The sequence below is a fragment of the Perca flavescens genome, chromosome 5 (assembly GCF_004354835.1).
Source record: "Perca flavescens isolate YP-PL-M2 chromosome 5, PFLA_1.0, whole genome shotgun sequence".
Taxonomy (NCBI): domain Eukaryota; kingdom Metazoa; phylum Chordata; class Actinopteri; order Perciformes; family Percidae; genus Perca; species Perca flavescens.
This window is the reverse complement of record NC_041335.1, coordinates 895,944-921,880: the sequence shown is the minus strand read 5'-3', so window position 1 is coordinate 921,880 and position 25,937 is coordinate 895,944. Positions and strand designations below refer to the sequence as shown.

General features: G+C 39.1%; 1 protein-coding gene across 4 annotated transcripts in view; it reads right to left on the bottom strand.

The window, feature by feature from the left end:
- Positions 1-11,032: 11,032 nt before the first annotated feature.
- Positions 11,033-25,937, bottom strand: part of mamdc2a (MAM domain containing 2a) — a 52,820-nt gene continuing 37,915 nt past the window's right edge. For 3 of the 4 annotated variants that reach the window (XM_028578330.1, XM_028578333.1, XM_028578332.1), the window contains 6 exons: positions 24,611-24,876; positions 23,883-23,979; positions 22,913-23,059; positions 21,338-21,597; positions 19,831-19,915; positions 11,033-11,761 (listed from right to left, as the gene is read on the bottom strand). In XM_028578330.1, the coding sequence (XP_028434131.1) occupies positions 11,700-11,761; positions 19,831-19,915; positions 21,338-21,597; positions 22,913-23,059; positions 23,883-23,979; positions 24,611-24,876 (917 nt within the window). In that variant the 3' untranslated portion in view covers positions 11,033-11,699. Of the gene's footprint in view, positions 11,762-19,830; positions 19,916-21,337; positions 21,598-22,912; positions 23,060-23,882; positions 23,980-24,610; positions 24,877-25,937 lie in introns of those variants that run through there. The other variant, XM_028578331.1, reaches the window with a different exon arrangement.

Below are 25,937 nucleotides of genomic sequence, written 5' to 3'. Positions count from 1 at the left end.
TGGTTATAAGTTTGAGTATTAAATGTTGTTATTTTTCGACGTTTTTTGTCGTTTTTGTCACTATTTTCAACGCTTTTAATGCTTTCTTTGCTATTTTCGTTGCTTTTTTGTCACCTTTTTTAGACGTTTTTGACGATTTTATCAACATTTTTATGTTTATTTATTCACTTTTCACCCCTAGCATTTGCCAATAGACCTTTTTCACAGCAGACATGCTAACGTGTCATAGTAGGAAGAGCACAGGTGTATTCAAATCCATTAATGATGGCTGCATTCCACTTAGGAGAGGTCCTGGTATAGTGCATGCTGACTCACTGAAATAGCTTACTGGGACACTTGATGGAATTGAGCCATCGTTAAGTCAAATGTCAAAATGTCTGCTGTGAAAAAGGTCCATTGCCTGCATTAACTTATGACCAAACACTGCTGAGACAATCCCATTTATTATTTGTTGAAGGGATTCTAGAGCATCTTTTTTTTTTACTTTCTAAAAGCATTACACATTCATGTTAACTAGTTGGTTTGACTCCTGAAAGTTGATCTATTTCTATACACAGTATTTTCACTTTAAAGTTTGAAGCAGCCGTGGAGTGTCAGCAGGCATACACTGACACAGTGTGCTGTAGAACAGCGCCGCCCAGTGGAGGCTCACAAGACTTCACCAGAGCTGCACGGAGCAGCATTTTACTCTCTGTTCCTCTGACACCTTCTTATAACGCAGAACAAATGCCGTTGAGTGTGTGTGTGTGTGTGTGTGTGTGTGTGTGTGTGTGTGTGTGTGTGTGTGTGTGTGTGTGTGTGTTTTGTGTAACTCACCACTAACTCACATTACAGGTGAATAGGGTAAAACATTTAAACTAACAGATATCAACATGAATCTTCCCCAGTTGATTACCTACATTAAGACATATATTTTTGTATTACAAGTTTTCTTAAATTGTTATGTTTAATATGCAAATAAGGCATTACCTAATGCTAACTTTTGGTGAATTTAGGAGAAATTTACAGGCACAAATAGAAAAAGTGGTGTAAAATAAACATCTAAATGTGTATTTTGGATGTTTTTTACCCAATCGTCCAAATGAAAACGGAAGCAAAATATCCAAAAAATTCCAAATTGAAAAATTATGGTTTTGCTTGTATCTCCCCTTAAATATATTTGGAAAGAGCACTGTGCATTATAAGAAGGTTGTATTGACATACAATCTTTTCGCTCATACTGTATATAATAATAATATAATAATATATAATATATATAATAATTACATAATCATCTTATTGTCAATTTCTTTACGTAATGGTGGTTTCTTTGTTTAACCTAAGAGGTATGACTGTTGATGGTAGTTGGTGATTTTGTTTAGATATGGCAAATTGTAAATATATAAGTGATTATTGGTTGGACGGTTGAGTTAAAGCTATGCTGGTTGTTGGCACTGACCCTATACATGTTCATAGCAACACAAATGACAAGGGGAGGGATACAGTAAATATATATATATATATATATATATATATATATATATATATATATATATATATTTATTATACAGATTATAAAGAGGCGTGGTTTACTTCATAGGCTGTGTATTTGTGTTAGTACATGATCTGGGTCACATGACAGTGATGTAACCAAAAGATCTATCCTGGAATTCACTCAAAACTTTAATCTGAGTATAAAAGTAATAAATAAATAAATAAATGTTTTTTTTGTTGTTGATTTGACAGAAAAAGACAATTCTATTGTTAATCATAATTATTTTAAGACAATTAATTGTACAGCAACATTTTGAATTGTTACTGCTCTATACTCCGCAGACGGTACCCATATTCCACCTTAATAAGACAATAGAGAAAGCCCATAAACATTCAGCCCAGCACATGGCTGTGAGTGAATGGATTTATTGGCGTCAGGGAGAAAGGAAGATGTAGACAAGGGAGAGAAAAAGCCGAGCAGATGTGAAGGTCAATAATGATCAGTGATATTGACCAGCCACTTGGAAAGGGAAACGTAAAAAGGGTGGGCTGGTAGAGGAGGCCTCGCCTCATCTTCGGATGCAAATCAGCTCAACAAATGACACAAACGGTCTCAACATAGATAAAAATGAAGACACAGTTCCTTCTCTTCCTCTCTTTTTTTTCAAAATGTTATTACCTAACAAACCCTGTCATACTGAATACAGAAGAAATAATAACAAAAGAGATATTTCTTAGTTTTCATCTACAGATGTTCCGATGCATTTTTTGCTTTCTGATACCGACTCTGATACCTGAACTTGGGTATCGGCCAATAGTGAGTACCGATCTGATACCAGTATGTCATATATTTGATCATGTTTTAACAGCAGTATACTACCATCCCTTTATGGATGGGATATGATTTCTATCTTTGCCGTCGACCTGGCTCAGGTTCAACTCTTTGTGAAACATAAACAAACACAAACAATGAATGGTAGAACGTTCTTTTATTATCCAGTTTGACAGTCATAATGTCATAATAGGAAAAGAACATAAATAGACTACTTTAAAATAGATTTTCTTCGGTTCTAAATTGCGTGGTATCAAATCGGTGCATAAACTCCAGTACACGCCGATACCAATACCAGCAGTTTAGGCAGTATCAGAGGCTTTTCCCATACTGGTATCGGTATCAGAACATTTGTACTTTAGGTTTAGGTTAAAGCTTTAGTGCGTAACTTTTTGATACTATTGAACATCCGTTACATTCAAGCCGTTGCCAAATGAGTTGCTACAAAGCTAATGAAGACTATCAGCTCCACACAACTCTCTCTGGAGTTCTCAGTAGGACTATGTCCTCCTTGGCTACTGGCAACTTTGTGGAGGAGGTGGACACATATTAAAAAAATTTCATTTTACTCTGTTCCAGCATATGAAATAATGCCATATCGTCTGTGTATTGTTGTGTATTCTATTGTTTGTATTGTTTCAGTCATTTTCAGACAGCGCGAGTAAGCGCTCTTCCTCCTCCTCCTTCTCCTCTTCTCCTCCATGGTCTTCCATGTTTCTAATCTCGTCATAATGTTAGGAGCTATCGGTGATTTGAGGAGTAGCGGCTCTTGAGACAAACCCTCAGCCAGTTCCAGATGAAGGGTTATTGAGCGACTCCGTATACGCCTTGAGCCACGGAGCGCTTGACCCCTCCATCCTGTCAGTGATTAACCTCCAGGGATGGTCGACCAAATCGCCGGGTGCAATCAATCGCCTCACAACTGTCACACACTGACCACTTCCACTAATGACCGCTGGCTAATTAGTTGCTTCTCACTGCAAGGGCATCAACTCTATAATCATTTATTTAGCCTTTTCTTATTCTGAGAAGTATAATGACCTGATGACATGTGTCCTGTGGTTCATGTCATCCTGTCACCTCTCTGTTTATTCCAGCAAACAGGACCACTGAATTCATCACAGACAGTGGTGGAACAAGTACTAATATCACACTGTAGAAATACTCTATTACGAGTAAAAGTCCTGCATTGAAAATGTTACTTAAGTTAAAGTGTCTATGTATTATCAGGGAAATGTAGCCTACTTAAAGTATTAAAAAGAAGTAATCAATGCAGAAAAATCCTCCCATCGTAGAAAGAGTAAAGGATCCAACCAGTTGTGTGTTTAATGGTCTCATCATCTCAGCTGGACTTGTAGCCGTTATATTGTTGGCTAGAATCAAACATCAGATTTTATAAACTACATGTGTTCTGTGTGCAGAAATCTTAATGTGTAAAGTAACTAGTAACTAAAGCTGTAACAGATGAATGTAGTGGAGTAAAAAGTAATTTTTCATATTAGCCAAGGTAATGTGAAGCCAGCCAAAAACAGGCTTTCCATTAAATGTGTGCATATATGAAGCTTTTATGGGATAGAAATCTAATTCACATACTTTTAAACAAGGACATTTCAGATGAACTTGCAGTGATACTGCTAAATGCTAAACTCCTCCCAACAGAAATCTGAGAGAAGGACAAATCAAATCAAACACTCATAAACATTATTGCTTCTGGGTTTCAAGATAATGTTACAGATTTCCATCTGCTGATTCATACAACCTCTTGAGATAAATTTTAAGAAAGTACTAAGAAGACAAGACCCCAGAGACACTCACAGCTGCATCAATGCCATGTTATTTAAACAGGGACAATGCACAACACACTAACCTTGTACAATAAAGACACAAAAAACATCAGAATATACAATTTTACAAACACATTTACACCTAACATACAATAATACAAAGTTATAGCAATAAAACAGACAGAGAGACAGACAGAATGACACACACACAAACACACACACACACACACACACACACACAGCGAAGAGCTGGACCATCCTGTGATAAGTCTCATCGTCACGCTTTGTTCTTTTCTGTCTCTCTGAAACTAGTTGATCATTTTAAGCTCATACATGAGCTGCGTTTGAAATGTGTGTTGTGCTTCACCTGAGGCTCATCACTCTCAGTTCTAATTGAAACGGTGAAAATCTGAAAAAAATAATGTGTATCAAAATAATACTTTCAACGTGAGGTTTAAGTACTACTTTGTGCTGTTGGCTGAGTTGTGGTGTGTCAGTGGGAGTGGGACTGGGGTCCTTGAGCGCCCTCCAGTGGCTCTGAGTGTCCTTTACCCCACAGAGCTCCAGGGCCAGTATGGATGGAGGAGGACACAATACTGTATGTACAATGTATATTAAATACTGTATAATGTACAAATACTCTTTCAAAAGCAAAAGTCTTACTCAGCCTTTTTAAACCGGACTGAAAAACTGTTGGTGGATCCTCAAACGTTACGTTTTCACCGCCACATGACCTCTCCGCCAGTCTCCACACCTGAGTGTTTTAAGAAGAATTATTAGTATTCAGACCCCTTTAAATGTTTCACTCTTTGTTTCATTGCAGCCATTTGCTAAAATCAAAAAAGTTCATTTTATTTCTCATTAATGTACACTCAGCACCCCATCTTGACAGAAAAAAAATGTAGAAATCTTTGCAAATTTATTAAAAAAGAAAAACTGAAATATCACATGGTCATAAGTATTCAGACCCTTTGCTGTGACACTCATATTTATTAACTCACATGCTGTCCATTTCTTCTGATCTTCCTTGAGATGGTTCTACTCCTTCATTGGAGTCCTGCTGTGTTTAATTAAACTGATTGGACTTGATTAGGAAAGGCACCCACCTGTCTATATAAGACCTTACAGCTCACAGTGCATGACAGAGCAAATGAGAATCATGAGGTCTAAGGAACTGCCCAAGCAGCTCAGAGACAGAATTGTGGCAAGGCACAGATCTGGTTACAAGGTTACAAAAGAATTTCTGCAGCACTCAAGGTTCCTAAGAGCACAGTGGCCTCCATAATCCTTAAATGGAAGAAGTTTGGGACGACCAGAACTCTTCCTAGACCTGGCCGTCCAGCCAAACTGAGCAATCGTGGGAGAAGAGCCTTGGTGAGAGAGGTAAAGAAGAACCCAAAGATCAGTGTGGCTGAGCTCCAGAGATGCAGTAGGGAAATGGGAGAAAGTTCCACAAAGTCAACTATCACTGCAGCCCTCCACCAGTCGGGGCTTTATGGCAGAGTGGCCCGACGGAAGCCTCTCCTCAGTGCAAGACCTATGAAAGCCTGCATAGAGTTTGCCAAAAAAACACATGAAGGACTCCCAGACTATGAGAAATAAGATTCTCTGGTCTGATGAGACCAAGATTGAACTTTTGGCGTTAATTCTAAGCGGTATGTGTTGAGAAAACCAGGCACTGCTCATCACCTGCCCAATCCAATCCCAACAGTGAAACATGGTGGTGGCAGCATCATGCTATGGGGGTGTTTTTCAGCTGCAGGGACAGGACGACTGGTTGCAATTGAAGGAAAGATGAATGCGGCCAAGTACCGAGATATCCTGGAAGAAAACCTCATCCAGAGTGCTCAGGACCTCAGACTGGGCCGAAGCTTCACCTTCCAACAAGACAATGACCCTAAGCACACAGCTAAAATAACAAAGGAGTGGCTTCGGAACAACTCTGTGACCATTCTTGACTGGCCCAGCCAGAGCCCTGACCTAAACCCAATTGTCCACCAACGTTCACCATCCAACCTGACGGAACTGGAGAGGATCTGCAAGGAAGAATGGTAGAGGATCCCCAAATCCAGGTGTGAAAAACTTGTTGCATCATTCCCAAGAAGACTCATGGCTGTACTAGCTCAAAAGGGTGCTTCTACTCAATACTGAGCAAAGGGTCTGAATACTTATGACCATGTGATATTTCAGTTTTTCGTTTTTAATAAATTAGCAAAAATTTCTATATGCTGAGTGTACATTAATGAGAAATAAAATGAACTTTTTTGATTTTAGCAAATGGCTGCAATGAAACTAAAATTTAAAAGGGTCTGAACCGAAATATGATTCTCCCCCCCAATCCATTGGGCTAGAGTGCTGTCAATCTGATAATTATGATTTTCATCAGATCAGAGTACTGTCACTTGGCTGCCTCTTCTGCCAATCTTCCCAGCCCTTGTCACATGACCAATTCATGATGTTTCCATGGTGACTATCTAAAATTCTGATACCATGGAACCAGCACTGGAACTTTTTCTAAAAAAACACTACAAAATAAAAGCATGCCAGGCCTAAACCAACATAACAAAACAAATTATGCAACCAAAAATTTAATCAGTAATTAAAACACAGCAAAGAAAATCAACATGCAAAAACGTGACAAATCAGGAATAAATATGCACAAAACTATAACCAAACACAAAAACTCTGCCGTGTGACATACGTTATAGAGTTCCAGAGGCCTGTAGGCCCTAGGTAATACGAAGCAGGATTTGGCGTTAACGAGTTAACTTAAGGCTCAACCCAGGATTTTCTGTACTACGAAGGTGGATCAGTTGTTATCGGGTTCAATCGCCGTGGTAACTCATGATGAACACCTAACCTGGTCGGGAGCAGGTTAAGTTAGAGATCAGAGATCAACCGGTGTTAAAGCACCGCCTACTGACCAATCAATAGGTCGATTGATAACGGCGTCACCGTTCTTAAAGAAGATCAGGCGGAGCTCGGTGGAGAGAGAGAGAGAGGGAGAGAGAGGGGTGCACTCATAAAAGTTAAAACATTTAGAGACCAACAACCCCGTTAACATGGGTATTTTTATGAAATATAGCCTATATATTTTAATGGGAGGGAATTGCATATCGGCTTCTTGAGCCGTGTGTCGCCAATGCGCACATCGGTTTGAATTATGTTTTAATATTTTTTATTTGCTCTCACGATCGCTTCCCACTGCCAGGGTTGCAACTGAAATAAAAGGCTACAGCAACGACAGTTTATGGAAAGCCCAAGTGTAATTATAGTCAGATCTTGGTCCTGACTGATGGGGAAGTGATATTGGAGTTGTGATTTAAACATCTACAGCGTCGGCTATTTTTTTTTTTTTTTTTTTGCCAGCTGTCCTCCTGTTTTAGGAAGCAGCGACTGTATTGCGTTTTCCCTGGAAAACCGAGTCTGTGTCCTTCATATTTATGTAGAATTATAATTTTCTCTTCTTATATATTAAACATGTGGCTCTGGTAGATGTTTGTGATTGGTCGTAGTGCGCAAACACCGCCTCTTTTATGTGAACGCGCGCGTCTCTAGATTGGACAAACCTGGGTTGACTGAACTAGTTGATAACCAGCGTCGTGACACCGGTTATCCGGGACCGCAGTTGTTAGGATTAGTGAAGCCGGATTACTGAAAGAAATCCAGGACATGTTGATCTTGCTTCGTAGTACAGGCCTCAGGTAACAATTATTTGCGGTTGTCTTTTTGAAGAGGTTTTTTTTTTTCCATTAAAATGAGACAGACATGTATGACAAATGTATTCCCATACTTTATTGATTATCACACAGTATAATTGCTCCAGTAGCATGTGGAAAAAAGAAGACAAAAATGGAAGATGACAGAAAATATAAAGCTTCAAGACATGATCTTGTGTAACTGCAGTAACAAGTTGCTCATGTATTACACGACAGCGTAGTCTATGAGAAGGAAGATGGAATTCATCCAAACATAGAAAAGCACACACAAGCAAAACCTGGTTTGGGAAGAAATCTACAAAAACGGTTAGTCACCAGCTCTAGCAGTCAAAGTTCAGGAGTTAATACACTGAACATACTGTACATTATGTGTGGGACACCTTCCTAATTTTGTGTTGCCTCCTTTTAGTATTTTTGATATTTTGGCCTGATGGCGGTGCTATGAATGGTCAAGGAGTTACCAAGAACAGGTTTTATTTTCCTGGACCCATGGTTATATATATATATATATTTTTTTTAAAGAGAGCTTTAGAGAAAAGTTTAAACCTCCAAATTCCTGGTCAGTGTGTTCAATGATCCGACAGCACTTCATTTCCAGCAAACTGACACCAAACTCCCAGGCTATTGACATCCTTTACTGCAGTAAAAGTACTAATACAGCACTGTAAATATAGTCTGTTACAGTTAAAGTCCTGCAGTGAAAATGTTCCTTCAGTAAAAGTGTGTAAGTATCATCAGAAGAGTATTGTCCCATTGTACAAAGTGTAAAGGATCCAACCAGTTGTGTGTTTAATGGTCTAATCATCTCAGCTGGACTTACCACTAGTTTTACACTTTTTTTGGAACTAAAGCTCAACAAAATTCATTTAAATTAAATTATATCTAAGTTTTGAGTTAAAAAGCTGAAAGTATGAATTAATTAGACTAATATGTAAGATCAATTGAAGTATAGTCAGGATACTGTTTTTCAAAAAACATTTCAATTGTTTTTTTCAAATACTATTAAACTAGATACAATTCCAAAAATTCAATGAAAGTAGTGAACTGATCCTTCATTTTACTTGCAAAGAGCGTTGTAGGGAACCATCCATGTTATCTTTGGGAAATTAGGTTGAAAGAAACCCAAATTTCTGATATAGAAACACCACGTTGAGCCCCGACAAAACGTAGCAACACGTTTTTTTAAACTGAAACGGGTGTGCGTTGCGCAACCACAAGTTTACAGACACGTCTCTGTTGATTGGGTATCACCTGTGACACAGCCAATAAACGAGAGACACACCCACCAAACGAGAGAAAACATATCTCAAAGCTGATGCACACCAATTTAGTCGTTCAACACGGAAACTGTAGCTAAACGGTGTACAGTGTTCTACGATTGAACGTACCCCTGAATCACTGCCCACATCTCCCCATTCAGTCTGGTTAAGTCAAGTCAGCAGAATACAATATGTAGCAGGCTAAACAGGAAGACCGGGGCACAGGTGGTGTACAGGACATCTAAATGCACAGCTGAACTTGGAGGTTTGCAGAGATTTGTAGCATATAGCTGATAGGTCTGCATGATGCTAATGAGTCAGCATGGATCAAACCTCTAAGGAAGGTTTCCAGCACCTTACTGAAACAATGCCTTGAAAAGATACTGATGTAGAGATGACAGGGTTTACAAAGAAAGTGACACAAACATCTGCAGGCATCTAGATTGTGACTTAAGGCTAAAGCTGGACTCCAATCCTTTGTCACAGTGGAACTAACATAAACAATTATTGTGTGAAATTGGATGAAACTCACACAGCCTTAGTTATATTGTGAGATGAAATATGTGAGAAATATCAGCACAATTGTATGGTATTGGCATTCAAACTTAAAACTTGTCATGATTCAATGTGTATGCTTCTTGTTTCCATGCTGGTGTTGTGTGGATGTGTGCTTAATGAACCACATGGCAGCAGCCAAGGCCCGGCGCCACTATGCACCAACGTCTGCAAATATTTGATTCACCCCTTCTTTCTTTCCATACAGATTTCCATTTCTGAGTCTTAAAGCCCAATCAGGCTGACCCATGACCTCGCTGAGCAGAAATCTTTATTATCTGACTTTTAAGTCAGTTTTACATCCCCTCTTTGGGATGGATCAGCTATTTCACATCCACTCCTTTAACAACGTTCTGAATGTACATAAAGCATGTGCAGGGCCTAGCTTTTGTTTCAACACTGGGGGGTGGGGGTCCTCCTCCACGAAATTTTGAGCATCAAACATTTAGCGTTACTAACCTTAACCCCTAAGCATTTGTAGCAGCTGTTTTTTGTGTATAGTGTAGTGCAGGAGGCCCCCTTTAATTAAGTGGACTGTAGAGAGAACTAGGCCTTTATCCGAGACAGGCTATTACAAACACGCCATCGATACAGGACGTGTTGTTTTGGTGACAGCGCGCTAACGCTCTGCAACTTGCCCATTTTACGGCGAGTTGGAAGTGTTGCGTGACCGTCCATTGTTTTGCCCGATGGAAGGAGATGTGTTGGATTCCGCTGACAGCTGTAATGTCACTACCGCTAATGTTTTTTGTTTTGACATGTTTAATTGGCTTGAGGAGTTTCTGAACCCTAAAAGGATGGAAAAAGCAGCTCCGTTACTGGTGTATCCAGATTGGACTGGGAATGGCTTATGGGCCTCAATAAGGTAATTCCTTGACTCACAACCCACCATCCTCCCTTCGTAATTATAAAAATGTCTTTGCTGGACCGAGTACTCCAGTCTTATTATCATATCTTACCATATCCCTTCCGTTTAAGAGTATTCTATTTAGAGAGAATGCATCGGTGTTGGAACAATATATGTGTTGATGTCAAACCCCCTCAATGTATGTGTTTTTTCCGTGGTCACATGTCGTGTCAGATGGAAACACGGGCATGAAATAACTTCAACACTGTAATCCCCCACCCCCTCCCACCCTTATTGTCTTGTCACTCAGTTGTAGTTATGTCTTTGTTGTTGTCGCTAATGTGACAGGAAATTACGATTTCTTTGTAACAGAAATAGCTATTGTCATTGTCCTATGCCATATTTGGCAAATATTTGTACGACTTTTTGTGCATAGTGTCAACAGGCCTTAACACTGGATTGTTGTTGTGTATTTGAGTGTCATGAGAACCGTGTGTGTGTGTGAATGTGTGTGTGTGTGAATGTGTGTGTGTGTGTGTGTGTGTGTGTGTGTGTGTGTGTGTGTGTGTGTGTGTGTGTGTGTGTGTGTGTGTGTGTGTGTGTGTGTGTGTGTGCGCGCTGTTTCTTCACATGGCAGTAGCGCGAGTGCAAACTGTCTGTCTGGAAAGAAATGTGAACGTGACGGAGAGCCGTTTTGAGTCGTTCCCCTAACAGGAGCTCAAAAACTTTGTTTTAGCTGGAGAAAAGCAGTAGGCCTAGTAGCAGCAGTTAGCCAACTAACGTTAGTATACCTATGAATTGAATGAAGGATTCAAATGTAATCAAGACTTTGCTGCATGTAAAGCCAGGAGGGAGAAGTTTCAAAAGGTAGAAAACCGACTTTAATACCTGCAATATTCTTATGCTTGAGTGGACAGAAGGCTGCATGTAGGCTTTACTTGCCAGTGTATGAGTTTTGCATTATGTGTGAGAGAGATGGATAGTGAACCAGCCTATATGGACCTTTGGTGTGACTGTTGTGAGATGTAGTTGGATAACGTTGTCCCAAGGAGAAATCCCAACCATTCCCCAGTGTTTAATACAATTCCAATTATTGGCTGCATCATATACATTGCTCTACAACTTTGTAAATTGTTTTGGTGGATGGTTCACATTCACACTTCTGAAAGCCACCCAGCCAAACTCTGAAAAACTACCAAGCATTTATGCAGAAAGACTTTCCCGCCAGTCTCAATTCTCAATCTCATTGAAATACTCTGAGAAGCCTGAGTATGGAGTGATGTCACCAGGATCTGCAGAGGAGGACAAGACAACACACATATTATAGTTCCTCATGAAACTATGCATATCATATTGCATAAACATTGATATTGTACAAATATCTATTTGTTGTGTAGTAATATGTCTGCATTAGTTTGACAGTGAGACACAAGTAGACACACAACTAGGGCTGGGTACCCATTCAATACATTTTGGGCACCGACGGTATTGCCTCTAAAGTATCGAGTATCAATAAATACCTCGTCATTCAATACCCAATTGAATTTTCCTAAGAAGTAAATCTCATCAGCGTCAGTGAGCCAATCAGAATGCAGCATGCTTCTACAAAGATCTAATAATGTCTGTGATTGGCTGTCTAACGTTACACGCCTTAGAGACACGCAGGAAGAACTCCACGTTACACAGAGACGCCTCACATAGTCAGAGCTGGAACATAAATACAAAGATTTGTGCCGTTGTAATGGCAAAATTACATTTAAGCACAATTCCTTATATTTTTATGTTTTATTTCTACTTTATTGCTCTCACAAATGCTGAAAGAGTCTCTCATTTTCTACATGTAGATTTTGATTCTAACTTTGTGAGACATCCAGTCTGGAACATTTTGTGAGCTGTTAGCCTGAACCGATAAAGGTACAAGGTCACCCTAAAACTATCTCTAGTTTTCTCATGCCAGTTAAGATGTAACTGGGGGGTGAAAGTCGTGCAGGGAGGAGGAGGTGAGATGACTCCAAGATGTCTCTTGTATTCATCTGATTGTCTTCATGTGTATCAGATTGCCTGTCAAAATTGTAGCGTCATAATAATCCAAGTGCGTGTGTGTTGTCACTCTGAAGATGTATATAAGCCTAGTGTTCTTGTTCACTCATTTGAGAAACTGACTCCACACTGGGCTGCGGCCTTTTGTGAAATCATGTTGATCCTATATTTGCAAATATATCTTTTTTAATAAAATACAAAAACCCAACTTGGTTTTAGTCTCAGTCTGTCTTATGTGTTTCAATTTACTAAACTCTCAAACTCTTTCCCCTGCTGCAAAGGAAAATTCCATAACAACATGGCGACGAGGATGGGATATCATGTGCGGGGGTCAGATAAAAGAGACTCCATGGTTGACTGAGGACTCGCGATCCGAGATCCAACGATCTTCGCCTCTACCTCGCCCAAAAAGCATTCAGAGAAAGAGGATCACAAACCACGGAGGCCTCTACTGACCCAACACTGATCTATTAAGACGGAAGCAATTCCACGCAGCAGGGTAAGATCACACTCTAATTTAAATTGAATTAAGAGTAATTTGAATTGGCTGAAGTAAAACTTCCAGAAACAAATAGGCTACTGACTTTGGACACTGAGATAGGATAACCACTTTGGGGTTGTTTGTATAGATTTTGTTGGCATTTTTAAAGGTTGGGAAAATACCTAATTGTGAGAACTCCAGTGGTATTTTTTACACCCTAAAACTGATCTACGCACGGGTGTGACTTTGCTTTATAGATTTTCGGGGGACAAATCTAATTAGGTTTTGAAGTAAATCTAATAAACAGTTTTTCAGAAACTGTTAGGTTTTTTCGTGTTTGGTTTTTCCGAGATAAAATAGAAACCGGGCCTTACAGTGACGATTGTAAGTAGGATAGAAGTACTTCTTCCCAGTAACATGGGTAACGGGTCGGGGAGATCCGGGTCACACGTCCCTACGGGAACCGTGGTGGATGCCATGGTGCAAAAATACAGCTCAAAAAGCCTGGAGTGTCTGCCGTATTGGTCCAAAACTTACGGGTTTCCTGAAAATGGGTCTTTTAGCACGTACAAACTCAAAGTGTTAAGACAGGAGTTAGAGGAACAAGAAAAAAAACTGAGAAAGAAAAACAAAATTAAGACGAGTGATTTAGAACAAGTGGAGAAAAATAAGGAGTGTTTTAACTTATGGATAAAAGAATCTAAAGGTATGATTCAGGGAAAGAATGCAACAATACACATACACCAATCCTCATCAGTTTTCTGAAGCTTTCTCTAAAAATCAGGAAGACAAGTTGGAAAAATGGAGGGATGAAGAGGACACAGACTCAACTCTCTGCATCGGGTGGAAAGACCAACGAGTACGTGAGAAAACCATGTTTGAAGCGTTTGTCTGTATGTTACAACAGGCTGGTGGGCAACATATGGAGCGCGGACCCGAAAAAGGCCGCTCCCACGAAGGGCGTGGTCGAGCCAGAAGGTGCCAAAGCGGGTACCGTGGGCAAAATAATGAGCCCTACAACCGAGACCAGTGTTTGTACTGCAAGGACTCTGGACATTGGGTATGTAATTGCCCGAAGAAAAAGCAAAAAACACCTCAGACAGAGAACAACACTAGTCCCTCTGTTTGACTGAGTCCAAAAGCTGATAAGGAAGGTACTGCTAAAAAACACACACACTTGCTTCATGCAATGAAGAAATGCTTGGCACTGATACACTGTTTTTTTTTGTTTTTGCTATTAGGGACAATTGATAGGTTAGAAAGTTCTGAAAAAGAATCTAATCAGTTAAACCATTATAGTATGTTATCTTCTGAAACCTAGAAGAAAATGCCTACTACTGAGGGTAAAGTTAAAAGGGTTCCACTCACATAACTTGATTATTAGAGCTAAAGATTTGACACTGAAGTGCAGTGGTCATTCTATTTGGTCAATTGGGAGTACAGGTTAAACAGTAAAAGAACAATTTTCTGTTCCTTTCTCATATACATGGGAAACCTTTTTTTTGGTGTCTGATTTATGTCCACTTATTTTGCTCAGGTAGTGATTTAATGTGCACTTTTAACATTGGTTTAACCTCAACACCTGATGGATTGAGAATTTCTCGTAATGATGCATCTAACAAAACCACATTTGTTAATCACAGTGTGGCTAAAATGACCTCACTGAGGCGGCGTCTGTAATCAGCCCTGCCTCTGACTGCGTGAAACCTGACAACCTGCACTACACAGCTCATGTTACTACAGGGCCTGATGAAGAATGGCTTTAGAGACATAATGACAGTTTGACAACCTCACATCTGATTTGGACTGATACTGACTGTGTTGTAGCTGTATGTTTGACTGACAACCAATATAGTTTTTAAAGAGCCCAGCTTGTGTTTTTTCTACATCTCTCAAGGCTGCATCTGCTTTTTCCTTCCTCGAGAGAGTTTTTTGGTACAGTGCTGTTTTCATGTAAAATGAACAGAATAGCAGCTTTTTCAGTTTAGTGTTAATGATTAGGATTTTTTACTTGAGCCTGTCACGTAAAAATGCCTGTACACGTTCCTGAGGTCACTGTAAGACTTTTTGCTGCCGAAGCTAATGAAGCGTTTGTGAATATGAAACTGGCTTCCCCGACGCTGGGACTGCCAGATCCCTAAAAACAGTTCATGCAGACCGATGATAAGCACAAGAGCTGCGTGGCTCGGTGTTGCTGCATCACCACGGAGACAAAACTCCGTCCGGTTGCAAATTTCTCTGCTAAACTTGATTCTGCCACTCAAAGTATTAAATACGCCCTGTTCCACATTCTGTGTCACACATTTTGTGGGAACAGAATAAAAGTCTCTGTGGCCAGGTACCTTAGATATTACTACTCTGTTAGATTGCAAAATGTCACTCTAACAGATGCACTATTCTTAACCCTGATTTTCTTCTCCACACACCAGCTGACCGAGAGAAACAATGGTGTTGCAGAGCTACAGGTGGTCTGAATACCATGACCTGACCTCTCTGACACACCTGTCACTAACCCCGATTTCATTTTTTTTAGGTTAACAGTTCTTCTTCCAGAGACTCTAACTGTGTGGGCATCTCTGTTGTAGGTGGTTCTGATGCTATCTGATTTGGACCTCTGCCATCTTATCTCTCAGTACAAGCAGTAGAGCTCATTCTTCCTAACAGAAAGCTATCCAGCTTTTTCTTTCCTAAATTTTGCAAAGTTGACACATGGGTTAAAACCAGGTGTAAAAAGTATGATTAGGATGATGGAAATACAATTGAGGGAAAAACAGTTGTTTCACAATGGTGAAGCAACATTGGTTCACAAATGATTTCTTTTTGGATCAAGACTACTGTCAGCTAGTGTAGGAGCCAAAGCCCTACTTGCTGAAATAATTCCAAAATGGTGAATTCCTACCAAAATCTCAAGTATAGTGGTTTGCATTCAAAATGCAACATGCCTACATTTGACAAAAGCTCTGCTTATTGTACTGAGGTATAGAATGTGCACACGCAAGCGACTTAACCTGTCAACCTTTTGAGATTTTGTTTACAGCACCTCCACACATTGGACTTGGGTGAAGAGGACACCCAGCAGACACACCACTGTGTGAGGACCAACTGGTAACGGATTATGTCTCCTGATGACATGCTAACAACCACAATGAGAGCAGCAGAGCCACTCAGTGAGCTGATTGGTTAACCCTCACTGTAGACTAAGCTTACAGAGCAGCAAGGCCATAGCAACACACACACACACACTCAGAGATAAGAGAAAAACAGGAGTTGTGCATGTAGAGTTCAGCAATGATTTTGATATAGTTTGTCATGAATTATAAGAATGTGATATGTTTCCCATATCAGGTAACAAATTGGATAAATAGGAGTCAATCGGAAGTACTTAGGTTTGTTCTATAGGCCTAAAAACTTTAATTTGTAATGATTTTTAGAACTACCAGACAGTGAGTAGTATAACTTTGGGTTGCAAACTAAAGATAAAAAGAAAATAAACAACATATTTTTGTTTAATTCGTCTTAGTTTATTGGTTATATTGAAACCAATACAGGTTGATATGAGATTTCAGCCTCAAAACAGTTAATTTAATTTTGTACTCTAGTGAGTTTTTTTTTTTTTTTTTTTTCAGTAAAACTGCACTAAAGACTTTGTTTGTATTTTGATTTGCTATATCACAAATAGGTTAAAACTAAATTAATTGATGTTGACGTTGAAAACACTTTGGTGAATGGTTTTCTTTTAAAAGAAATGATTTATTGAATTTTGTGTTGCTTTTATTCAGGTTTTGCTGTGTAACACAGGACAGTGTTAATGGCTAAACCACTGAACAGATTATTTATATGTGCTGCGTTGTTTTGAGTCATGAGCTTGTCATGCCTCAAATAGAAGGGATACAGTAGCAATAATAAATTGGGTGTTTAATGAATGGGGTGTTCACATAATTTTTTAAAATTTGAAAACTATTCTAAAGAAAATTTGGTTTTGTTTTGATTGACTTTCACTATTTACTTTAAAGGTTGTGTTAAAGTAATCTAAAAGAGAACAATTACAGAAGCAGTGTTTCCTTTTTAGCACAATTTGTATGGATTTTATAGAGTTAAACCAGCATGAGGGAAAGAAATGCGGTTTTATAATTATTGATATTTTTCCAGGTGATAATATTGATAAAAGAACAAATAATGCTTTTTGGAGTTCTGTTTTGTGCCACGCGGCGCCTCATTTGTGTCAGTCGGGTCCATCTCACTCCCCCTCCAGCTGCAGGACCAGTAAAAACTGTCTGGAGGTACGGACCAGCAGACGGACTGAGAGAAGGAGGGGGGGGCGAGAGACCATTCTGCTCTGACACATCTGACGCATTGTGAAGTTAAGTAGCACACAGACTCACATTCTGAAAATACACACATTATTAGGAGAAGATAATTAGAAGTACTTATTTTTACTTTTAAGATAAGTATTGAGTTGATGTGTCAGGAAATGTTTAAAGTACGTTTCATTGTTCGAATCTGAATTGGATTGATGAAAATTTGATAGAAATAACTTTGGCTTTAGGTAAAGTCTGACATAAAACATCTGTAAACTATTTTTGTGTAAATGCTGAAATGGGGTTTGAAACCATGATGATTAAATGTATCAACAACTTGGAGATATGATTAAGACTAAATATCTAAATGAAAATGTTTAATGTTGATGTGACTGCTTAATGATGTACATTATGAATAATGTACTGAGACAATGGTATACACATATTCATTTAATATTTACTCTCATATTTATGTTTACACGAAAAGTAAAATATAATATAAGTTAAAGATAACTCTTATAAACCGTAAAAGATAATACTTTTATACCATAAAGATAATAATATATAATATACTAGTATACTTTATAAATAGAAGGGATAACAATTCAGTCAGGAAAAGCTTAGAGGAAACAAGAGCTTTAGAGAGAAGTGCACTGGATGACTGGCTCAGGTTACAGCAGGCGTGTCCAGCGAGGACGAGTCTGACACAAGGCCTTGTGTCTCTGAGCTTTCAGCACACCAACATAAAAACTGGAATTGACTCAAATGCCTAAAAGTTTAGAAAAAACAAGAAGTTGCCTTTCAGGCCAGTTCCTGCTGGTACCAGAGAGCTAAACGTACTTTTGAATTAGGATAATAGGTCTCCTATTGATGGATTGGATAGGAGTTCAAATTAACAGTTACTTTCAATCGGAAGTCAATTATATTTGATCTACTTCTTGCTTTTATCTGAGGGAATTTCCCCACTGGGGGCTGAATAAAATCTTTCTTATGTCATATAGGTGATAAACAAACAGTTGGTTTTTGATTTTAAAGACAAATTATGTCATTTTTAGGAATAAATAACTTGGATTTCAAAGACAAAAAAGTTAGTATCAGAATTTTGTCAAATGCTTACAGATGCTATTTGTAATCTGACATATTTGGGTTAAAAAGAATTAGGATTTTTGTACACAAAACATATGTTTATGAAATATAATGTTTTATTGTCATCAAAGTGCCCGACCAATATATAGGCCTACAAGTGCAACTGAAATGATTAGTTGCTAAATCAATTAATTGATTGACAGAAAAACTGCTTTGATCGTTTCCAGTTTCAAAAAATGGTTGGACTTTTCGATATTGCTGTTTTTATTGTACCTTAAGTACATATTTTTAATGGAATATTGGTGGTAACAGAAAATGTTTACTATAACTATCTGTATGAACCTTGTTTAATTGACTAACCCCATTTAAGCAATATTTTTGAATCAATGATGACATAGATCAAACTTTGAAAAGCAGTGTGTTTAAATGCTCTTTCTTACAGAGGCTCAAAACAGCCAAGAAGGGGAACACACACACACACACACACACACACACACACACACACACACACACACACACACACACACACACACACACACACACACACACACACACACACACACACACACACACACACACACAACACACACACACGAAACAATGGTAAAGATTGTTTCCAACGATTTGTCAAGTGCTAGCAACCTCTGACAATAGAAGACATGGACGACGCTATCTGCAAAAAATATATGTAATCATTAAAGTAATTTGTGTATTGTGATTAAGTTGTAATCAAAAGGGTGGAATGTAATGGCAAAATTACATTTAAGCACAATTCCTTATATTTTTATGTTTTATTTCTACTTTATTGCTCTCACAAATGCTGAAAGAGTCTCTCATTTTCTACATGTAGATTTTGATTCTAACTTGAGACATCCAGTCTGGAACATTTTGTGAGCTGTTAGCCTGAACCGATAAAGGTACAAGGTCACCCTAAAACTATCTCTAGTTTTCTCATGCCAGTTAAGATGTAACTGGGGGGTGAAAGTCGTGCAGGGAGGAGGAGGTGAGATGGCTCCAAGATGTCTCTTGTATTCATCTGATTGTCTTCATGTGTATCAGATTGCCTGTCAAAATTGTAGCGTCATAATAATCCAAGTGCGTGTGTGTTGTCACTCTGAAGATGTATATAAGCCTAGTGTTCTTGTGCACTCATTTGAGAAACTGACTCCACACTGGGCTGAGGCCTTTTGTGAAATCATGTTGATCCTATATTTGCAAATATATCTTTTTTAATAAAATACAAAAACCCAACTTGGTTTTAGTCTCAGTCTGTCTTATGTGTTTCAATTTACTAAACTCTCAAACTCTTTCCCCTGCTGCAAAGGAAAATTCCATAACACCGTAACGTGTAATTTTTTTGTTTTATAAAATTGGTTTCGAAATCTTTTGAATGATACCCAGCCTTAAACACAACACCAACTGTTTAGAGTTACATAGGTAGGATCTTTATACTAACCTTCACATGGTCCCCTTTTAAAATGGATGTCATCAATTGCGATATCACTTCGTAGTGATGGGCCTCGGATGGCTTCGAATATAATCTGCAGGAAACCGCCACAGAACACAAAGAACAGTGTGTGGGACTGATTTGTTGTAACTTTCCAATTCTGACACAATATTAAAAATGCTAAATATTGTTCAGTGAGAGAATGTTTCAAATCTAATGGCATTCACGAAAGTGTGGCTGTATTTATAGTGTGGCCAATTTAACTTGTGACTTCAACGTTACGTTAAATTGCCGTTGTTCCAGCGAGCAGTTTAAAGCAATGTAATTAACCAAGCCATTGTGCGGCTAATGTGCGGCTCAAATTCATTTATAGTTACTTATTTGGACACCTACAGGAGATGTGAGACAGAGCCTATGGTTTTCCAAACAAATATCTAAAAGGGTTCTTCAGGATTAATGAATATGTTGAGTTTTACTATAAGTCAGAATCTATGATGTTTTGTGGCGAGATGGTTTAGTCAACTTCTGTTTCTCAGATCTCAGCCTTTAATCCAACGTGGAGGAGACGTCCTTAAAGAAATCTCAACATCTACATTTCCATGACAGCAAACTCTGATCAACCTTGCATGATCTGATCAAAAGGTCCAGAACAGCTAAACTAAATAGACCTTTAGGTAAGATGGTTTTCTGGAGTTTTTTGTTTATTAATTAGTACAAAGAATTATTAATAATAATAATAATAATAATAATAATAATAATAATACATTTTATTTATTTGGCGCATTTTTTAACACTAAAAGACACTTTACAGTTTTTAAAAGGAAATACACATATTACGAGAATTAAAAAGAGGTCCAGTGTGAGGACAGAGACTCTCCTGTCAATGCAGGGGAGTACCTAAGAAAATATAGATTTGTATATCATTACAGAGGTACATTTGACATTAATCGTGATTTGCATATCGTCTGAACTTTTTAGAACAGAACTTTTAGTGGACGCTAACTAACGCTGAACATTTGTCCTGTAGGGATACATTATAGCTCGTTTCACGGCTGCAGGTTAAAGCGTTTTTGGGGTTTTTTTACACAAAAAATGATGTATTATGTTCTTGTTGGGAAACTAGCACACTAGCTTACAGAACTTCTTTATCAGACTCACTCTGCAGACTGGCTTTTGCCAGTGTCACTTATTTTCTGTGTTGTTCTGTTTATTTGACTCGGTGTCGTTGTAACTGAGCGCTGCCCCTGACGATCTCTCGAGTGTGAATAAAGGCTGAATGACTGACACAAACTGAAGTAATGTGTTCAATGAAGATCCCCTGCATAGACCAAACTCAAGAGCACACATTGTAACATTGCATAATCCACTGCAGTGAAATCCCCTAATCAGTTCTGAAAATGCAAGATAATGTATGACTTTTGATTTATCTCTTACACTCTTATTTTAATTAAGTACTTTAACTTAATATGTTGAACTATTTTTCTGGAATGCTGGATGGATGGATGGATGGATGTACCTGGTGTCGGACATCACAGCGGTAGTCCACCATCGCCCTCATCCAGCTGACACTCTGCTCCCCGCGACGTCTCCATAGCAACGCGTCCTGCTCTCTGCTGCTGCGGCGCAGGAGCACGGTCAGTATGCCGGTGCCAGATCCATACATGTGGTAGTAGAAGATCAAACACTGGGGGGACGAGGCGCCCCGCAGATCAGAGGTCAGCAGCCGAGCCTTGTGTCCCAGGCGCATGAGAGACGCCTCGATGTACATGAAGTAACCTGGAGACAGCACAGGAAAAACACAGGGGGGACTTCAGATCTCAGTGGAGACTTGTTATCGCAGCTGTAAAAATACAACACACAGAGAAGAACAGAATACTGCTGAAATGAGAACACAGCTCCAGCGGTGGAATGTAACTAAATACATTTACTCCAGTACTGTCCTTAAGTCCAAATGTTGAGGTACTTGTAGTTAACTTGTATGCATGTCTGTAATTCACACTACATAAAGAGATGGATTTGACATTTTTGCATGTTGCTCTGATGTAAGGATGGTTATTTTGATAAAAAAAAATTTTTAAAAGTATGGTATTTGGAATAAATAGAAAGTGTACAAATTGTTTACAGTGACAATATTTTAAAACATTTACATATTACATACAACCTGATAGCAACTAGGGACCTGTTAAATATAGTGTTTTTGTGTGAGTCATGAAACAAATTTAACTTGAAATGGAAAAGCTGAATATGCTCAATACTCTGACACTCAAGATGCTATGAACACAACTTTAAAGGGTAACTTAGTTTCTTTTTAACCTGGACCCTATTTCTCCATGTTTTGTGTCTAAGTGACTGATGGGAGCAACAATCGTTGAAATTAGTCCAGTATTAAGCAAAACGAAACAAGTTGCAATGTAACGTTAATGGACAATGGCGCACCTTCAATTTCTGTTCAGTAAAAGTGCTGTTTTTTGCCACTGACAGACTCAGATTATTAAGTGTCTGACAACATTATGGAAAGGATTCCTACAGAAATAGACCTTTTAGTTAAAGAAGCAGCCCTGAACCCCAACCAAACCCACCAGACTCCATGTAAATAATCAGGACTTTTATCATCGTAAAACACACTTCATTCAAAGTGGACAGAAACTAAATAAAGCTATCAAAAGCCGTCTTGGTTCATCTTTCCACTGTTCCAACAATCACCACTCTGGTATGGTTGAAATAAACCCTTAATTCACCCATTTACATGTGGAGATATGCTGGCTCTATACACGCTAAAAGTCCTGATTATTTACATGGAGTCTGGTGGAAATATGCTGGCTCTATACACGCTAAAAGTCCTGATTATTTACATGGAGTCTGGTGGAGATATGCTGGCTCTATACACGCTAAAAGTCCTGATTATTTACATGGAGTCTGGTGGAGATATGCTGGCTCTATACACGCTAAAAGAAGAAGAAGAAGCCTATATCAATAGATAATTTTCTAAACAGTGGAATGTAATAATCCTTTTAGTTGCACATCACACACAGGGTTCCATCCAGCCATCATGTGAGGGTATAACCTCTGAATTTAGGAGGAAATGACTCACCCACCCCAGTAGTGTGGTCTCCTCTGGGCCCTGTATAGGAGGTGGGGGTGTGTCCTCGGACTCGCAGCCAGTCGGCTTTGTCTTCTTTCTTATCCTGGATGTAGCCACAGACTCCGCTCTCAAAGTTACAGCGGCCTGGGAGGGAGCCTGTGGCGCAAACATAAGGTGAGCAAGGCAGAAAGGTGCAATGTGTGCTGCAGTTTGCATGCAAACTCCAGGATCATTCTGCGAGTGAGAGGGAGATTTTAGCGGTGTGTTCACTATGTCTGATGTCACTTTGTTTTCCAACCACAACCTTCTTTGAGGCTTGAGTACATCCCATCTGAGCTGTTACATCACAAATTCTGTGAACTGTAAATTCAGTGGAATACAGAATCATCCTCTGATAACATGTCTCAGCTTTTTGTAAACGAGGCCCCCCACTAATGATTACTTTTTTATGAAAGTCCTCCTGCGCCTCTCTCCTTTCCCTTTCTTTCCTCTCCTGATCTCCTCCCCTCCCATCCCCTTTATTAAACTTTATGGCCATATAATTCAGTTAGAATCCTTGAGATGTTTTTATGAAATCAAACCCCTTTTCTGATACTATTCATAGTCAACATTTTTTCAACAATAGCCATTTAATGTATTTACATTGAGTAATTATCTCCCTATAAAGTAGATTGTATTGTTTATGGCAGAGTCCGCCATTACTGCACTAAATTTAAATGACCCTCACACACACAAGATATGGACAGGAAACAATGCAGCATGTAATCCAGTGTTACTGTTGGATATCAGTGTCACTGTGTACTGGCTGCTCTCCTGCAGCTGGATTAAATCACTGCTAATGCTATCCAAACATTTCATACTGCTGCTGCTTCACATTAAAGTACTTCAGCTGACGGCCAAGATGCTCCAGTTCGTTCTGCCCCATTAAGAGAACTGGCAGATCTAATAGTTGTCAGTGTATGTCTTGGTGAGTTTTTACCTGCTGTGATTTGACAGTCCCCCAGGCTGACAGTGATGTCATCGATGGCTGCCAGGCCACATTCCCAGAAGTTCTTACATATGCTGACAAACACTAGCTGTGAAACAGAGAAAAAGACTAAATACCTTGAACATTTATCAGACTCATCCATCCATCCACTCATCCATCCATCCACCCACATCAATCCACCCACCCACCCATCCATCATCCACCCAACCATCTACCCATCCATCATCCACCCATCCATCCATCCCCCACCCATCCAGGCTTTCTATCAGTCATTCAAAAGCATCAATCTCCACCAGGGTTTCTGCAGGTTTCCCCAAGTCAAATTTAAGATTTTTTAAGACCACTTGAAGACCATTATGAATGAATGATTTACAACCTGTATCCCGACATAATAGTCGAGATATAGGTCGAAATCCAGAGTCACAAAATGACCTGCAAAGTAAATAAATGTATTAAAATTGAATAAAAGCAAAACGGAGTAATAATAGTTGGTAAATATACAGCAAATTATATTTGGACTAGCAAAAGAAAGAAGTACAAAACCACGGAATACAAAAAAACATTATAAAGTCCTGTTTAAAATGATTTAAGACCTAGAAAACAATATTTCAGTGAATTTAAGACTTTTTAAGGCCAACAATTTTGATTTAGAAATTTTAGACTTGTTAAGACCCTGTGGAAACCCTGTCCACACACATCAGCCATGTAATGCTTCATACCTTGGAAAGCATGGGCTTCACGTAGGTGATCTCCACCTCAGTCCACATAGCCGCAGAAGTGTCAGCCAGGCTCCACACCTTCTCCTGGGCCACATTGTTCTCGTCATAAATGTAAAGAACCAGAGCATTGTCTACTTTCCGAAATCCATGAAGCATGTAGTAGAACCTCACGCAGTATTTGTGGTTCCCTGGTAAGAAGGGACCGTGAAGCCGACCCACATAGCCGGGCCTAGCAGTGAAACGCGTGTTGGCCAGGAGGAAACAGCCTAAGAAAGATAAGACGCCGAACATAATTAAGAACCAAGGTTTTATGTTCAATGTTTTTATGTTCAATGACAATGGAACAACGTGCAAAGTAACACTCCCTGTCCACCATGAGGCAGTGAGGAAACAAAATGCCTTGCCGTGGTGTCGATATGGAAGGAACAAATACTGTATACTAAGAGTGGAACATGTTCCCAAAATCCACATTTCGGCACAACAATGTGATGTCACATATATTATACAGTCTATTGTCTCCGATTCAGGGACATGTCCCCAAGCGGACCAATCACAGTAGTTGTGTTCTGCATTGCCGCAACGTTAAGTTACATTTTAGTGGAGGTCCATGTCAGGCTATGCCATCGGGTCTGTATCTACATACGTACTACCTACGGTGTAGATTCAACGCAGAACTTTAATTAAAGCTTATTGCTTCCATCTGAACGAGGAGACACCGGAGGATGTGTGAGAGAAACAAACATGACAAACGAGCCGCTGTTCGTGCTAGGCTAAAGGCTAACCCCAGCAGACCAGATCTCCGCTCCCTGGACAATCAACTGGACTATATTTTGACCTATATGTTCTGTATAAATATCAGTCTCTTAACTAACAGTTTAGCCTTGAATAAACTGCAGCCCCCCATGATTGGCCAAAGTCTCCCGTGACAGCTAGGTTTTCTGAAGACTGAATACAGAACCAAGAGGAGTTGCAGAAGTCTAGTTTTCTTTCAGACCACTTGAATTACATGTTGAAAGGTTATTATTTTATTTTGCCCAATGACGCCAAACAAACTATTGCAGCTTTACCATCTTGCAGGATCCTTTGAGATTTGTTTGCTCCCCTGTGTGGCAGGAGTCAAAACCATCACATCCGTGGTAAAAAGAACAAAAAACACAACATATACAGTATATATAATATATGTATACAGTACTGTGCAAAAGTTTTAGGCAGGTATGAAAAAATGCTGTTTGTTAATTTTTATGAACAGATTCTTAGTTTACAGCATATTTTCCCACTGGCCTAAAACTTTTGCACAATATATGTCACGTCTCGTCCAGTGTCAAGT